The sequence below is a fragment of the Melospiza georgiana genome, chromosome 4, assembly GCF_028018845.1.
Source record: "Melospiza georgiana isolate bMelGeo1 chromosome 4, bMelGeo1.pri, whole genome shotgun sequence".
NCBI classification, from domain to species: Eukaryota; Metazoa; Chordata; class Aves; order Passeriformes; family Passerellidae; genus Melospiza; species Melospiza georgiana.
This window is the reverse complement of record NC_080433.1, coordinates 51,102,988-51,121,896: the sequence shown is the minus strand read 5'-3', so window position 1 is coordinate 51,121,896 and position 18,909 is coordinate 51,102,988. Positions and strand designations below refer to the sequence as shown.

Below are 18,909 nucleotides of genomic sequence, written 5' to 3'. Positions count from 1 at the left end.
CCACACCCGTGCCAACCTTACCTATGGAGCTACCTCATGAGGGTACAGTGGAGGTGACTCTTGGAAGCAAAGAGATGCCTGGAATTGCGTTCCCAAGGCAGGGCAGCTCTCCTGCATTAAAATCCCCCGAGGGTATTTCAGTGAAGCTGCTTGTTCCTAGGGCACGCCCAGGGTTTGGCTGCTGCCCTGTTGGCTTCCTGCAGCAGGATTCCACTCCTGCCCTGAACCCCTCCATGTTGTTCAAGTCCCGGGTGAATGGGCTCTTTGCCACCTGCACTTGTTTGTTGCTAGCTTGGAGCACCTGCAGATGGGCAAGGCAGGGTGAAGGCTAACTTAAAACAAACGAGATGCAAAGGAGGGGGCACCCCGGCAGCACAGAACAAGATAAATGCATGTGCACAGAAGGAACAGGAGCTACCTTGCTTTCCAAACCACACCGCTTGAGCCAGAGTCATTTAAAACCAAACACTGCCAGCTGAGAGAAAAGAATTTATTAGAAACTGTTAAACACTACACAAAACTAAATTTTAGAGTATTTTTTTCAGTAGACAGCACTCCAGCCTACATACACAGTACTGTGGACTTTGGACAGCCACCGTGCTGGTAAGGTATATCTTTAGGATGAGACATTCAAGCAGCATGCACAGTGAGAAAGGGAAAGGGGTGCAAGGGAAACCCTTTTGATTGGCGTAAGTTCACAGAAGGTACACCTGTGTAATTGTTTCCCACAAGGTAGTTTGGATTGAAGGAATCGCCACTACCCCAGAGGCAGCAAGGGGGCTCAGCTCCCCAGCTCTGCTCTCAGTGCTGGTGCGCGTTGGGAGGTTTCAGTAGAAGGTGTTTCAATAAAGTGTTTCAATAAAGAGAATTACACCTTTCATCCTACTGGAACGCAACCAGGACTCTGAGGTTGCCAAACTCCCCTTCTCACACAGAGACCAGCAGAGACCTCACTGCTTTTCAGTAGAAACAGGAGCAGAGTCTACAGATTAAGGCAATGCATTTCTGTAATTCAACATAAAAATTGTAACAAACTCCATATTTTCTGATAAATTCTGAAGTATTTAATTGTAAAAAATAAAGCTGCTAATCACATGCTACTCTATTTGGTATTCTTCATTAGGTTTTGAAATACAGTGGAGCATCACTATAGTCACTGCCCCAACAACGTGGAAGCCAGTGACAGCTTCTCTTCCACCCAGGAGCTACAAAACATGAAACCAATCACCCCTCCCTTCTCCCAGTTCAAATCCTCCCTTATTTCTTCCACCTCCACCTCTCTTCCAAAAGAGGAAAAAAAACCCCATGAAATATTTATCTGACTCCTGAAAGGAGCTTTATAGCAAGGCTCAACTGTATAGACTAGAAAAAGATATAAAAGTGATTAAAATCCAAAAATTCAGAGAAGGAAAATGTAATAAGTACGCATGGCGTGATAAACCAGGATACACATAGCAATTTGCTACATTTTTCAAAAAGTGCTAACCAATTTTAGCTTAAAATAATTCAAGAGATCTTACAAATTGCTATCATAGTGTAAAACTGAGTATATTGAAAAGCCTAAAACCTGACTTGGCTGTAGAAAATGTATTATATCTGTTTCTAATTTACATAGCATTTGTACTTAGGCACACAAAAATAAATATAGACAGTCAAATGTTTCATTAAGTCTGCAGAAAGTTACAGTTAAAACCAAGCAATCAACTGTTGTGACAAACATCATGCTTTTACACCTCTGTCTCTACACCACACATGTACATGGATATCCCTTATGTCATCCTTAGGCTTCTGCAAAAGTTACTTAAAAGGTGAAACTGTTTTCTGCCAAAACCAGGTAATTTGGGAACTACTGGCTACACAGAGATAATTCCTCAGAAATCTCAACTGATACTTTCTGTTAAAATGTTTTTTTCCTGCTTCTGGGCCAGGAGGCTTTGGGCTGGAGTGGAAGCCAGGGTGATCCAACACCAAAGACTGTTATGGCACAACAGGACTGGAGTGTTAGTGACAAGATTTTAACAGCACTGTGTAAGAGCAAGGGAACAAATCGGAGTAAGGCTCCTTGGAGAAGGATCTCAAGCTGTTCTTTTGCTAAGGAGCACATGGTGATTGCAGTATTCCAGCAACCCTCCCTGCTGCTGCCTCAGTAAAACTGGTTTTACCTGAGCTGTAAGCTTTCCCCAGGCACATCCAGTGACCTGACAGCTGTTTTAGCTTTGTGGTACCTCTAATAACTTCTCTCCAGTGCTCAGGGAAGCAGGAAGACACTTGGCTTCCAATGGCATGGGCTCACCAATACCAGTCTGGTGATTCATGCCACAGTCCCTAATTAAAGGAGAAAGGTATCATGCAGCTGAGATTGGCACAACTGGCAGTCTGGTCAACTGGGAACCTAACAATAAATTCCAGCTTTCTTGATTTCACTTGAAGAAGAAACTTTTCTGTTTCTGAACATCTAGCTTTGGTACACTAATTTCCTGCTAGCCTAAGGGCATAACCTAAACTGAGGTTCTCAGCGTGTGGTTACTGAGGGCTTTCAACACATAAAAATTATTCAAGTTATCCCACTATCTTGAAACAAATTAAAAAACATCACAAACAATACCAAGCAGCATAATTTTTATTTGGTGTTACAACAGCTGTGCAGCACCCATGCTTTTGGGCACCACAGTTTACTGTTTATGACTTTTCTTTTTGAAATCTAAACAGTTGTGTTCAGACAACTCTATGTGCTTTTTTAATATACACACTGTGACCCCTGCATTCAGCCTGTCCAGTTAACACTAGAAATATTTGTCAAGGCAATTAATTATTTCATCTTTGCTATAATTAGGGAGCAATCAAAAGAAAAAATTTACTTTAATCTGACTGATCACATGTACTGTACATACCTGTTCCAAACCCAACGTACTCCAAGTTTCTAAGTTAATGCACTCTCTTATTCAAGTCAAAATGCTGTACATCTAAGTATCCACACAACCGTACATTCCTAATGATTCTTCTTTACACCTTTATTCTTTTTAGAAATCTGTTTTTAAAAAGGAATAAAGAAGTTGCCCTGCAGATCTATATTTCTTTAGAACAAAACATCATACACTACCTTGAAAAATAGTTTTATCAAAACCAAATTCAAATCACTGTCATGTACAATTTTCAGTTAACAGTTCACATTGAAATTGCACTTTGCAGATAGAATAAAACTAAAAAATGAAAACATATTCTATTTCCTTTCACAGGAGACTGCCTCTTCAGGATTTTTCTTCCGTGAATGCTTGTATTTGTCTACATATGCTTTGACTAGATTTGCCACTTTTGCAGAATTAACTTCTCCACTCTTGCTATGACAAACCTGCAACAGTTTAAAGAACAAAAATATCTGAAACATTTCCACTGATTTGCCACAGTCCCACATTATTCACTTATTTCCCAACACTTCTGATTCTTCCATCCCAGGCAAAACATATTTTAAAACTCCTAATACTTTCCAATGGCTCCCCTAAATACCTCTGAATTCCCATTCAATTCTTCCACACAATAACCAAGTTCTGTTTTGAGAAGCCAAAGAAAGCTCTTGTGGATAGAGAAAGAAGAAAGGTATTTTTGCTTCTCCCTCTTCCCCATTTCCAGCACCAATGGGCTGTTCCCAGAAAAACGAGAAACCCACCCCAGAGCTTGCCCCAAGGTGAAATGCATGCAGCTTGGATTACTGGACCCACTTACTTTATCTACAGCTTTCCGCACAATTTCTTTGTATTCCTCCTTGGTGATATCTTTGTTTTGGTAGAAAGGTTTGATCGCCAGCTTGACTTCTTGTGCTGCTTTTTCTTGAATTAACAATTTCTGAAGAGAAAACAAACTTGAGTGTTATATTTCACTGCCTATGTATCTTTATCAATCCCAAGTTAAAACTTAACAGGAAAAGGTTGCTACAGAAGATGAGAAAACCACTCCCCACACACACACATTTCAGCTCTCATGGGAGCTGCCCGTGCTCTGCTAAGCACAGAACGTTTTCCCATAGCAATTCAAGTGATATTTATAATAGTGCTGATTTAAAGAAGATTACATTAAAAAGAGTCAGAGGCTAATCTGTGTCCTATGATGGCCACAAAAATATTACATACATGATGGTATGGAGTACATTACACTGAGGGGTTATTGTCATAACTTGCTATCTTTTAGTACATCAAAATGCATTTATATAAAAATTAAATTTTATATGTTTTAATGTAAATATATAAACAGTGTATAAAAAATATATGCTGAACTTTGAACTTGCCTGGTCCTTCTTCGAGCTGTCTGCACTGGCTTCCACTGTTACACTTGCTTTGTTTTCTCCCAATTTTACAGCTGCATTAGAGCTCTTCATGTGACCTGATGACGTTGCATTACCCGAATTTGGTCCCTGAACTGTTCCCACATTTCCCAGGACTGCTGCTGGAGCAGGCAAAGCTGGAGCACTCATGCTGTTACTTACATGAGAAGCATTTGGAATACCCTGTTTTAAAAAGTTATCAGCAGTTAATACATCATTCTTCTATATGGCAATGGGCCTTTCTAGGAGTCTCAGCTGCTCCAGAACGAGCACAAATACTGCATGCTTTGGTTCATTGCCTAACCTCCACACTGCTCATTATTATGGAAGGTACACACATTACATTAGATTGACTCAAAGTAAAAACAAAAAGAAAAGCATCTTCCATGTCACCACAATGGCTGCCATTTTCCAGCTCTGCTCCCAGTAATAAAATACCCTGCAAACAGGCACAGAGGGTGTTAGAACAAGGGGAAGGAAGTTTATGGCTGCAGAATCAACCTGATTTACAAAACAAGGCTGTGATAAATTGACGTTTTCTAAAATAGTCAGCACCTAAACACACCTGCAAAAGGTATCACCCAAAGCCACACTTGCATTCCTGCATACTGATGCTGCTTTGAAAAAACCTATTTTCACGTTTGTTATCAGCTTGAACTTGCAAATATAAATACATAGGCAAGAGATGAAACGCTGGCTGAAGTACCAGGATCTGTTTTTCAGGAAAAGCCATTTTCTGGCCATTTCCAAACATCACCAAAAGGCACTGCACATACTTTGGAACTGAGAAAATAAGTAGCTCTCAGACTTCAGATAGAGGCCATTTTTAGCAAAAGCCCAGAACATCCTCCTGGCATGGTTCTGGCAGGCTACACTAAACGTTGCTTTTTTGCAGGTCATCACCGTTACTCTTTACACATCTGCATTTATCCACATGGAAAATAATGAAACAGGAATCTGAGCTCTTTGGAAAGGACACAGAAAAGGAGCTGTTATAGTCAGCATGCTAACGCTCACCAGTGTGCTGTCTTCATTTTCCTTTCAGCAGGAAGGACAGGTGGTGTCCTGCAGTATTCAGTCATTTCTATTGTGCCACCACTGAGGGGCTGTTGAATGAAATCTCAAAGAAAAAGCAGCAGCAGCTGCAAGACCATTCAGGTTCATGGACACCAGTACACAAAAGCAGGTAAGAGCAACAAGTGTAACATGGACTTTACAATAGGTAAAGCTGCATTTTGCAGCAATACACAATCTTTACTGGAATTTATTTATTGCTACACTAGATACTCATTTCAGAGGTTTGAGGCTTATGTTCTGACTACTTACATTTTTGGAGGTTAAATCTACTAGATTTCCAATCGTGAAAATATTTTAATTAAGACATGAGGTATTAATTAAATCAACAAGCAATCTACCAGCATTTTAGTTCCAGCAGTACCTTGTTGGCTTAATTTGCAGTGTATAAAGTTATTTCATATGGCCTGTAACCCCACTCAGTATTTCCCACAGCACTCAACTCTCCTTGTTGTAAGTTAATGACTATAAACAGATGACAGCAGTGAAAAGTGAGAATAATGCAAGCCATTTATCAGTTCACTTCAGATCTTTACAGGTTATGCATGAACAGAGGGCTAGAAATCGTTTGCTCACTTTTTCAACCTGGAATGTAGGGGAAAGTGGTTTAGGTTAAAACAGGCAGCAGCAAAAGAAAAGCACAAACCCCAGTCACAGAATCACAGAAATTCTAGGTTGGAAGAGACCTTTAAGATCATCGAGTCCAACCCATGTTCTAACACCTCAACTAGATCATGGCACCAAGTGCCACATCCAGTCTTTTTTTAAACTCTTCGAGGGATGGTGACTCCACCACCTCCCTGGGTAGATGATTCCAGTATTTGACCACTCTTTCTGTAAAATGCCTCCTCCTTAATTCTAGCCTGTATCTCCCTTGGCGCAGCTTGAGACTGTGTCAACTCCTGAAGAGCCCTTTACTTATCATAAATGCAGTATTACATGTTCTTGCAGGGCCGTGGGTTCTCCTCCAAGTTGTTCATACTCTTTTCCTTGATACAAAAGCTCTTAATGTAAACAGCCAGCTACAGGAGGAGCTCACATACATAAGAGTTGTTTTAAAGATATCTTGAGAGTCACAAAAAGATGGTCTGACCTGCCCTAAGCATGGCAGAGTCTTTTTGAAACTGGAGAAATAAAGTGGGAGTTAGGTCTCAAACAGGGCATGCAAAACCAGGAAAATCGGGTAAGAAGGTAGAAGTAAAAAACACCAAAGAGACCTCAGAAATTATTAATTAAAAAGCTCAAAAGATTAAGCAGAATAAAAAATGTGTGTGTGGGGAAGCCACTGAGATGGTGACAGATGGAGTATGGAAGTGTGGAAGAAATGGGTGCCATGTAGTACTTTGCAATTTTCCTCTGTTGATAGACCCCCCCATGGGATGAGAACTGCAACACAGAAGGTTAGATCACTTCCTACATGCTGCTGAAACGGTATTCAAGCATTTCCTAAAATGTTTAAAAATCAGATTTGAAAGGGGACGATTTAGTTTTGGAAGCAGGTCACTTCTAAGATAAAAAAGATAATGGACAACACTGATGAAATTTTTCAGTGTTTCATTACCACAAAAACCTGGTTATGATGCAGTATGTTGTTACTTTTTAAAAGCTACAGCCCATATGCTCATGGATGCTTCCACTTCAAATTTGGTGCAGAGTGGAAAAAAGCAGGCAAGAGAGAAAGAAACTGCAAGTATAAATTTATGGTATTCAAGATAAAGAATCCTTAACTGGTATTATTTCACCACTGTTCTTGCCATGGCTTCTGATAAAGCATACCTGCAATTGTTTTCCATCTTGCTGTGAAGCAATGTAGTTGACTTGTTGAGATGGTGGGGGTGGAGGTGGAGGCGGAGGTAATCCCTGAGAAATATTTGTGGGAGCAGCTACCTGTATGAGAGGCACTCCAGCAGGGAGATGCATGGCCATTGGAGGGTGCATGTTGAAAGGATTTCGTTGCATATTCATCAAGGGAGGATGGACACCCACTGGATATGGGAAGATATTCATAGGTTGGTGCTGTGCATTCACTTGTGGCATTACATTCATTTGTTGTTGCATCATATTTATTGCTAACTGAGAACCATCATTTTGCTGGTTGCCTTGGTCTTTGAGGTTCGGATCTGCCAAAACAAAAAAACAGACAGTATATCAAGAAGAAATTCTGTACTTCATAAAGCAAAGTGGGAGCCAGGTGTGTAAACTCTTAATTAGGGATGGATTATCAAAAAGCTTTCTATAATCTGAGTATTTTTAAGATATTGCACAGCACTCACCACCACGCGTGCCATGAAACCAAATGCTAGTTTCAAAGTTTAAAAAATGTAGGTTACTATGAAAGCCTGCATTTTGAATTTTTTTCTATACTTGTTGCCATAACAAATCAAATAAATTATTTCATCACAATGAAACTGCAATTTTTCACCAAAGAGCAGGAAGACAACATAATTAACCCAGTAAATTTATCTTCTGCAATTGCAGAATGTTAGTCACACATTACCACATCAGCAAGTCTCTGCTCCTGATTCACACACGCTCACTGTACACTTCTGGTAATTACAGAAATACCCTGCTGGGATTTTTCACACTGAGCAATAAGTCATCCTCAAACCATTTAACAGATACTCATATTCAGAAAGAGTTGTTCAAAAACCCCATCATGGTACAACAAGTAAAACCCAGAAATAAAAATAACCTCTTGTGGTAGCAGGTAGCACTTCTTAAATGAATTACTTTGATATCCCATCTTCTTTTCAACAGAAGCCAAAAAGTTAAAAATCTAGATACAAGCACCAAGACTTCCAGAAGTCAATAAAAGATAATGGGATAACAGAATCACTGAGGTTGGAAGGGACCTACTGAGACTCTCTGGTTCAGCCTCCCTGCTCAAGCAGGGTCAGCAAAAGCAGATTGCCCTGGAGGACCATGTCATGATGGCAGCTTAGCCTGTTTTATCCAGTTATCAGAGATGGTTGTACTATTCTCAGCTTCTAAATGTGAATAGCAGCATGCCTGCTCCTGAACTACATTAAAAAGTCTCTGAATCACAACATGCTTTCAGTTACAGGTTTGGTAGGTTTTCCCTGCAGCAGATAGAAGGGTGACAATGTTGCCTCAAAACTAGGAAGGCACTGATGCAGTTATCTCTCACAAGAGGGAGAAAACTGCTTGCATATGGGATGAAAATGCATAAAAATGAAAGGCAGAACAAGGAGAGAGTGCAAGAGTGCAAGTCTTCAGTGTCTTCAGAAATGGATTTCATAGTTCTTGAAGTCAATCCACATCTATCTTTAAAGATTATTAATCAGGGCATTAATAATCTGTGGATGACTTCTTAACTACTCAGAATCAATCTCATCCAAAGTTCAGTTAACTTACTTTCTACCAAAAAGTTTATTTCTGTCAGGGCAGTTGTCTTTTAGATATAAAAACCCCTCTAAAACTGATTTAGACTGATATTAACATTTTGGAGGAATTTTAAAACTGAAATACAGTAAAGGCACTGGTTTTGTATTTATAAATTACCCTAAATTTTTTAAAAGCATTTAAACAGGACTACTTATCTAGGAGCAAGATAAATATCAATATGCTGCTTGGTCATCTCCAAAATTTGCCATGTGGGTCTGCACAAGCAAATTAATGTATTTTTGAAACAAATTAGCCTTTTTAAAGTTTTTCAGATGCTAAAAGTAACTATGAAGATATGCTTTCTCTTCAGCCAAATCAATTTACTTCAGCAGCACTCTTCAGATGCAGTCCTTAAACCTGAAACCTGAACTTGGGCTTTATGCAAAACCAAGAAGCCATCAAAACACAAGAAATCACCAAATTCCACCTTTACCCCTCCATATTGCAAAAAGAGTATGGATTCACCCAAAATAACTTTTTAAAGAATTTATCAGCAGATCAGATCACAGGACAATGTGACAGGATTTTGTTCAGCTATTGCATCTGTGACAAAGATATCATACTTCAAAACCATTAATACCTTGTTCAGGTGTCTCCTCTTCTTGTCTCATTCCCCATCCAGACTGTGGGCTCGATGAATTGCGTCCCCTTCTTGAATAATAATTCTGCACATCAGCAGGTAAAGTCTTCCTCACAGCCCAGCTGGATGCAGACGTCCACCCAGACCTGTCAGCAGGCGTTTCGAACGAAAACTCTTGCTCATTCTTACGCTTGCATGGCTGCTGTTCCGAGAACCTTGAAGCTTCATTCCCAGAACCATCTGAGTTCCCTGAGAGAGGTTTTCTGTTTTGCCAGTGACTTTCACTCTGGTCTCCATACATGAAACCACTTCGGCCACGGCCACCTCGGCCACGCTGACCTCTCCCTCGATTCGGAATCCAACCTGAACCAAAGTTCTTATTCCAAGACTGTCCTGCATTATCATGCCTGCTCTCTTCCCAATGTGGTTTCTCTCTCTCTCTGTTCCTGGCCTCAGGAACAGAGTTTATCCTCTCCATTACCCAGTCTGGACAATCATTCCTCTGCTTATCTGAAGAACACTGATCATCGTTGCTTTTTTCTGTATTATTGTCCTTCTCTTTTTTAAGATTTTCATTCTGTTTCTCTTGATCATTTCTCCTGTATCGATCATTTCCTCTGGAACTTCTCCAGCTGTCATTTGCCCATCTGTCTTTCCATCGAGGTGAATGACTTTCCCTCTCATTTCTAGTGAATGAAGAACCTTTATTTCTAGTCCTAGATCGTGATCTTGATCTAGAGCGTGACCGTGACCTAGACCACCTCCTATTTCTTCTTTCTCTGTCACGATCTCTTCTTTGATTATCTCTATCACTGCTTCGAGACCTAGATTTTCGCCTTGGAGATGAATCCTTAATTCGTGATCGAGAAGATGACCTCCTGCTTTCCCTGACAGTTTCCCTTTTGGGAGATCGAGATGGTGGTTTTTTCTCATCTTTGAGTGCGTCTCTCTTTGGAGAACAAGATAAGGATCTCCTTCCCTCTTTCACAACTACCTTCTTGGGTGATCGTGAGCTCCTGTCTCCAGTTGTCTCCCTTTTAGGGGATGGTGATTGAGATTGCCTGCCCTCTCTCCCAGAAGGAGACCAAGTTGTCGATGGAGAGTGAAATCTAGATCTTCTAGTTCGAGCCTTTTTCTCTTTTTTGAGCTCTGGCTGGGACTCTCTTGCTTGAGGAACAGTTTCATCTTTTTCATCAGAACCTGATAGAGAGTTTCCCACATCACACTGTAGGGAGTTCACTTCTTGCTCTGTACTCTCAGGTGGCACTAACTGCTCAATCTTAGGTTCATTCTGGTCACTGCAAAACGAGTCACAGTCCATTGGTATCATTTCATTGTTATCTTCACCAAAATGTTTATGTTCAGCATTTACTGGTGGAGACTCCGAAGTTCCACCCTCTTCAATTTCTGAAATGGTGTTTTCTTTTGAGGGCTGTTCTGAGGTACTGTCCATAGAAATACTGTGTATTAATGCAGCTGGTTCTTCATCTTGAACAGGTTTTGTATCTGCACAGTCTTCTACTGGTTTTAGTTCAGTCTCAGAATTATCTGTTTCCATGGCTTCAGGATGCTCAGGCAACTCACTTCCAGGGCTCTCCAATGGCTGATCTTTTTCCAGAGGATCCAAATGTTCCAACAATTCATTTTCTGGACTAGCTATGGGTTGATCTACTTTTGTCAAAGTTTCTGTGTTCTCCATTAGTTCTTTCTGAGGACTACATGATGTCTGATCTACTTTTTCAGAAGTTGCATGGTCACATACATCATCTTTGGGACTAGCTACTGTTTCCACTTGTTCAAGAGTATTTTCACAATTGTCCTGACTGTCAAGATCTGCATTTTTTTCAATAACATCTTTTACTTTAAATTTCTGACTTTCACTTCCTAAAGTTAATATTGGGAGTTCTTGAAGAGAAAGACTAACATCTGCATTGCCTGAATTGTCTTCATCTCTGTCACATTCTCCTGTAGTTTCCTCAATAGTTTCCTCAATTTCTGCATGCTCACTACAGCTTTCCAATCCATTAGCAGATTCTGTTTCTACATTATTCTTCTGTGGGAGGCTTGCATTATTGCTTTCATTATCTGACTGGTGGTCCTTATCTAAAGTTAAGACTGCTTCAGGCTCAGCAATGTCATCATCTTCCACTGAGCCACAGGGTGATTTTTCAGAACGTGCAGAACGTCTCAGTTTCTTTTTAACTGCAGGTGTTTGTTGTTTAACTGCTCTTTTAGACTTGCGTTTTGGAGGAGCATTCTCTGCTTCTGAGTGAGTTTTATTCAGAGATGGGTTATTGCTTTCAGGGGCACTGCAAGCAGAACTGCTTGATCGAGGGGAGCTCCGAGACTGAGTCAGAGCCTCGTTTTTGCTGTTCCGTGCAGACCTTCTCGTAGGAGTAGTAGCAACTGATTTCCTCCTACTTCCTCTAGTACCAGATGAACCAGAAGCTTCCTTTTTCTCTTCTCCTTCTTGGGTACATGCAACAGCATATCCTTTGCCTAAAGATTCTAATAAAAACAGAAAACATTAAGATTTGATAATAATCATTTATCTGAACATATTTAAGAACATAAAAGGGCCTTCTGCAGCATAACAGATATCCTCCAATAATACAATTTAAGATTTAGTATGTAATACTGCCACAGCCTTTTTTCTTTTTTAAATGAAAACTGGTTGTTTTAAAGAACAGAAACAAGGTAAAGTGACACATCAGACATCTGAACACACAGTTTAGAAGCAGTGCTGGCATGGCTACATGGACAGTGACAGCATGCACAGTGAAACTGCTATTGAAATGGCTGCTCAAAGATAGCCAGCATTTAAGCTGTTAGAAAAGTTATTCATTAACCACACAGCAGTGTGGTTAGCATATAGCAGTTCCCGTCACTATAAGACAGGCTTGTTGTTATGAAGCACAGTACTAGAGAATGGGACATCTTCCAGTGGCCACCAGTGGATGATCACATGTGCAGCAGTTGATCAGGTACAGCAATGACAGTGCAAACTTATTCAGTTATAGGGCAAACTGAACTTGAACTCTGCCACAAGACACCCAAGGTGCCAGCAGCACATACAGCGTGCAGCCTACAGTGCATTAAAAAAACAAAAGCTCTACAAAGAATGACAAAGGCACACCTAGCAAGCAGCTCAGCTCTTGTGATGATACTGCACTAATTTATTTCATGCCATCCACCATTTGACAAAAGTCTAGGTAGGGAAGCTAAGGGTTTACTGCACAGGGAAGACTGCACTGTCAGCTATGAAAGCTTCTGGTGGACAGCTCAGGAATTAAAGGTTAATGATAATTAAGAAAATATACTTGAATGTAATACTTCAGAACTAAATTAATTTATTGGGATGTCCATTAATTTGTTTCACACTTTGTGCAGATTTCAGGAAGCATCAAGGATGTGGTGTTAAAATGCATTCGTTCATGGCTCCAATTTCATACACGAACAGTGCAAACTAAGAAAGATTAATTGCTATAGATTTTGCAATAAATCTCTCACATCACAAACGTGTGATTTTAACTCTGCACATTATTTCCCATGCTTCTGCTACAGCAAAAATTTGGCTACTGTATTCACAAACATATTTTAGAAAAGTAAGATTGGAATAAGAAAACTAAGTAACTGCAAAAAAGCCTCTTTCTACCACTTACTACTTTGTTAGCAGAACCAAAAATGCCTATCACTGTATTAAATGCAAACAATAATTTCAAGAGAATTAATTCCATAACCACCTTGCTCGCTTTTAAAAGAGCACAGGACTACAATCACATGCTCTGACCTTCCTTGCAAACACAATAATTTGCCTGAACATGAAAAAAAAAAAAAGGACTGGTTCTGGATTTTGCATGTCCAATGATCAAATAATCACTTGAGAAAATGAAAACCCCCCAACATCAACTGTATAGAAGGTACCATGTATTTAAAAGAAAATAACATGACGGTAAAGAACTTCCAGGGAATTTCAGGTGACTGACACTATTTCGCGTATCTACTCTAACAGTCTCACCAATCATTTTGTTACAAAGTGACTTTACAGCGGTTAAGTAGCACTTAGCAACAGGTGGCTGCTTCAGACTAATTATGTCTTCAAACCTATTACAATAGCCAGGAAATCAAGTCAGATGTTACATGACATTTCAAATTTTAATATCTGTGATTATTTTCTTCAAGGGAGAAGAAATCTTGCAATAATAAAAAAAAACTCCAGTGGAATGTGGGAATCTGGACAGAATTTAAAGGGGAGTTATTTTTCTAGCACATTCAAAATCTTCATGTGAAGCACAAATCCTTTTTTAGCATGTCCTACTACTTGTAAAATTTTAACAGAAAAGCTTCACAAGATTTGGACTTGCACCAAATAAAAGGCATTCCAGCTCAATAACTCTTTACTGAAAAATATTTTAATCACACAGAAACTGCATAATGCCAACATAAATCTTAGTGGTATTTGTAGATACACTAAAGCGTTTTCAGGTCAAGTTATTAAAGCAGACTATTTAATGGTAGCAGACTACTAAAACTGCAGCAGCTACAGGCATGATTCAGACACTATAGTTATATGGTCATTATTGATATTTGTATGCCTCCTTTGTACAACTCTGGAAGCCAGAGTCAGCTGTTACTCTGCTGCAAATCTGTATACTTTAGGTGAGATCAAAAGTTGAGAGAAGCATAAAAGGAAAATAAAAAATGCTTATGCTATGCTGTTTCAGGCACAATTTAGTAAGAAATGAGATAACCAGTTTGCATCTTTTTTAAAATATATTTATTGTCTTCATTCTCCTTTTCTTCACCTTTTTAAAAAGTCTGTGTCCTTTTATATATATATATATACTTGCTGTGCATCTCTAACAATATTCAGATTAGGTTCCTCTTTGCCTTTGTCTTTACCTTTTCTTATGTATGCTGTCCTTTTACTCAGATGCTATATAAAAATGAAATGGGGTAGCAAGACTCACTCAACAGAATGTGACTAAAATCCTCAAGGGACATCTTCATGTCCACCATCGCCTTGTTTTACTAGGAAATTTTAAGACTCTTAATTCCTGCATGCTCCTTATCAATAGAAAGTATTTCAATAAAATGTGAAGATGACTTAAAACTCTGAATCTTAAAACACTGTAGTATGTTGGCACTAATCTTACAATTCAATCTTTGTCCACAGTAAAAGCATCAAAATTCTAATCAAGACAAACTATAAGATTCTGTTCTAAATATAATTTTTAATGCTTCTGGGACATCCTAACAAAAAAGCTTGACAATAGAAGTGGAAAAGTAGAAAGGGAAGTCAAGAGGTATGAGCTGACATGTATATTACTAGAAGCAAAATGGTTAAGGATCAGCTACAATGCACTGCCAAACATCAGAGACCTGAGGAAGCAACCTATCCATTTTTCACTGGGAAATGTGGAGGTGAAACACATACCTTTAAAAAGAATAAAGAATATGAATGCAACTTTTTCATCATCCTACTACTACTTAATTCCTTCCAGTAATTTATTTTGACACAATTTTCATAAGCCAGGAGACCCAAATCTGTCCTATCTGCCTACTAGACAAGTGAAAGTGGTGTGATTCCCAATTCAAAGAAGGTATTAACTCAAGCCTTATAAAAGACAACTCCTTTGTTTCCACTTCTTTGAACTTGTGCAGCTTTTTGGAAGAGAAACTACATTCTTGCTGAGCATGGAGACAGAGGCTGTTAAAGTAACTGGAAGAAGGCAATTCCTTCCATGTCCTGTCTTCTGCTGCTTTCCTGACAGACCATAGAGCTCCAGCACTTTTGCAAGGTTTTGCCCAGGAGAGCTTGTAGGCAAACTGAAAGGGATCCATACACTTCGCTGCTTCCTGACTAATGTTCTTCCCTGCTAGAAAGGTTTGTTCCTCACAGCACACAATATACCTCTGAAATGTGCCATTCATAATGCATCAAAATAAGATTCATCCTCGAACAATAGGAAATGATGAAAGAAGAGCACGAAATGTTGCAATTAGAAATGGAATGAAGTTACATAAATAATTATTAATTTAATCTTCAAAAGAATAAGTTATACCAGCTTTGAGGTGGATGATTAATGTTCTGTACTCCAAATTCAGAAATTAGGTAGCTGACTTTGAAATAGTACCAAACTGCATCAAAAGAGATTTTTTTCCCCATTAAGTGTAACTAACTATGTTTGATTTCTAATAATCATATTTTAACAATGCTCCACATGAGCTATAAAGAAAACTTACAAAAAAAAAGTTTACCAAAGTTTTCCAAAGGCCTGATATTTGTTGGAAAAACTCTTCCAGCCACTGCAGAAGAAGTGAGAAGACAGGTCTCAGCTTCAACTCCACAAGATATTAAAGGAGCACTGCAAAGTAAAAGCAAAAGCAGTGACATAAGTTGTTTTAGCTGTTTGCAGCAAGTCTTAGAAACAATGCACAAAACCAAAACACATTAGGCAACTACAATCCTTTAAACTTCATCATAGCTGGAGAGAAACACAAAGCTGGCAGTGAACAAAACTTTCCTTGTCATATTTAATTTCAGATTTATTTTACTGCCTAATCTATTAAAACTGTTTGAACAAGGTATGTTATGTTAAAGCAATGTACATCTGGCTTTCTTTATAGTCAAATATAGAACAGCAACAGCCCAGTCCAAAGTAGTAGGTTATAGCACTGGAAATAAGGGAATGAGTGCTGATTCAGTACTTCAGCAGAACAGCAACCATTTCTGCATAAAAAGGAGAAACTGTCTACATGAGAATTTAGAAAATACTCCGTTTTTTTTTTCTTCATACAAACAAAAAATATATATTTATTCAAACTCCTTCAGAAAACCTTGGGCAAAAACAGAGTTTAGTTAGGGATCTACAATTTTTGCATTGTGGCTGAGTTGGAATGAAACTTCTCCTAAGAAAATGCAAATGTAATAAATTTATTATTTCAATCCTAGATGCAATTTTTATTGTAATTTTAAAACTCTTCACTTGCAATTTTAACTTTAATCTTTTTTTAATACCAAAAAGAGCAAAGAGATATGTAATGAAATTAAGATCATAGAACCAATTTCTTATTGTGTTATTTTAAAATCAGTTATTTTTACAGTTCTGCTTCACAGTCACAAAAAATATCCTTAGGGCATGCTTTAACACACATCTGCTCTCTGACAAAAAAACCCATAGAATTACTTTATGTTCTCTGTTTCACTTGATACAACTCTTGTTAGCTCTTTTTAGATGCAAACAGGATTTTTTTATAAATGATTACAGAAAAAGTGATAGAACCAACCCATGAAAGTAGGGTACAGGGTGCTCTGGAGAATCAGAATCAGATTGATGTTAAAGCAAGCATAGTCTGATATCTAGGGACAGAGATAATTTTAAAAGCTCATTGAATATTAGCTTCCAAATAGAAAACATATTCAAACACACATTTCTGTGAAAAGGTGACATATTAAGAGGCACAAGTCAGTGGAGTTACTGTGCTTGTCACAAGTACCAAAAAATTATTAAGACATACAAAAAAGAATCTATTGACATAAAATCACCAACCAGCAAATACACAAAAAATTAACAAGTTAAATGCAAACATAGTCTCATGAAAATAATATTCTATCTAAAGACCAATTTGAATTAATCAAACTCCAAACTTGAAGTATAAATATCCACTATGAGTCCAAAACACAGACCTTTCAACTCTAGCAATCAGAGATGAACAGGACAATTCCAGTTCTTGTCTCTTCTGTCTGATCCCTGAATTGACTTCTGTGAATTCTGTACTGAAAGACAAATTTCATACAAGAAGTTATAAAAAGTAACTTTGCACTATGATAATTTTGTATTTCAGTAACTACTCCTACCAATTACTTTAATTTAACTGTATTAGAACTTTCAACAGTCATGATTAAACTATGCATTGGTTATTGCTTAGAGGAAAAACACAGTCTCAGCAAACACAAAAGAAGTCCTAAACAAATAAAGCAGATGGAATGGAAAACAGGAGATGAAATGTGTCTGTTGGAAAGTTGAAGGATGGAGAAACTTTGCATCCTTGACTAATTAATTCTCTTGCATGCATGGCAAAAAGTTCATCTTTTACAGACTGTCAAAAACACATATAGTACTTTTTTTTTTAATTAGGCCATATTATTCAAATAACATGCTTTTAGACTGTTCTTTTTCTTCCATTTATTCAATGAACAATTTATTTATACACCCATTCTTAAGTTAAAGACTTAATTGAGTATTTTGCTTAATGTAAAATTGCTTCATGGATGTTTAAAGTATTCCTCCTGGAATCAAACAACAACAACAAAGAAACTTGCTTCTGATACAAACCAGGATATTTACCATTAACTTTTTTGGTAACTGCTGTTGTAGTAACAGGGCTAAGCCTTTCCTATCCAAGGCTTCAATTCAGCAAGGAAATAAACATGAACTAAAATTAAAACTCTTGTGAAATCAATGAGGTTAAAATACTCAAGTGTGTGCTTCTGATGCTGAACACATGACAGAAATTGGGGTGTGCCTTTTAACAGTACTCATATTAAAATATTTGTGTTTGTCCTTTAACTGCTCTTTATCAATTAATAAATACTCTGCCAATCTTCAAAAGATTTCAAGGCAGTATATATACAGGTAGGAGCAGAAGGAAGTTAAGAATCCACAATTCAGTTACCCATCAATTTATATGAAGCACTAGTACACACTAACCAGTCATTTCTACAGCTAAAAAAGGATTCTTCACTGCTACCACCAGCCAGAAGTGTGCTGAAGAAATTAGTTCTCATGCGCTCATTCCAGCAGGTCTGTCTTCTGGGCTACACAAAAAATAAATTATGAATTAAAGACACCCAAAATAAAATAATTAACACAAAATACATGAAGATACACTGAAATTAAATTAGGTCAGCAAGAATTTAGTTCATAAAAAGCAGACACCATAATAGCCCCATAGGTATATGTAGATATTTGCAGTTAAAGCAAACAAATTTTCTCTATTCAGTCTCTAAGTTTTCAACAACTGCTTTTTGCAGATAAACTCCATATTTTATATAAAGCAAAATCTTTCATGCTCCAAACAGACATTATGAATAAATAACCCTGATCCTCACTCTTTCACAATTCTGCTACCTAATGCACCACAGTAAGCACAGCTCAAGCACCTTCACAGCAATTCACCAAATAATTTGTTTCAAATAACAAGAAAACCTAACGAGGATAGCCGGGATTCTCCTTTGCCCTCAGGTAGGACTATGGAACATGAAGATTGTCTAGTGTGTCTAGTTACTGAGCCCTCACACAGAGGCACAACACTCACTTTGTATTTCAAAAGATTCCAGAAGCACCAGCAATTTACATTGCTAACAAGGCCCAGCCACGCGCTGTGTGCTGCTGCCATTTGCAGGGAGCTCTGCTCTGGGCACTGCACCGGCTGCAGGGGAAAAACCAAACCCCAACAACAAACCACCAACAGTCCTCCAGGTACCCTTCCCAGACTAATATATACCTACACTGATCCATGTTTGTCACAG

General features: G+C 38.4%; 1 protein-coding gene across 2 annotated transcripts in view; it reads right to left on the bottom strand.

Annotated features, from left to right (window-relative positions):
- Window positions 1–483: 483 nt before the first annotated feature.
- Window positions 484–18,909, bottom strand: part of SCAF11 (SR-related CTD associated factor 11) — a 50,696-nt gene continuing 32,270 nt past the window's right edge. For both annotated transcript variants that reach the window (XM_058022935.1, XM_058022936.1), the window contains exons 8-15: window positions 18,089–18,195; window positions 17,065–17,154; window positions 15,636–15,742; window positions 9,375–11,882; window positions 7,166–7,509; window positions 4,280–4,498; window positions 3,721–3,840; window positions 484–3,349 (exon numbers count right to left, since the gene is read on the bottom strand). In XM_058022935.1, the coding sequence (XP_057878918.1) occupies window positions 3,221–3,349; window positions 3,721–3,840; window positions 4,280–4,498; window positions 7,166–7,509; window positions 9,375–11,882; window positions 15,636–15,742; window positions 17,065–17,154; window positions 18,089–18,195 (3,624 nt within the window). In that variant the 3' untranslated portion in view covers window positions 484–3,220. The remainder of the gene's footprint in view (window positions 3,350–3,720; window positions 3,841–4,279; window positions 4,499–7,165; window positions 7,510–9,374; window positions 11,883–15,635; window positions 15,743–17,064; window positions 17,155–18,088; window positions 18,196–18,909) is intronic.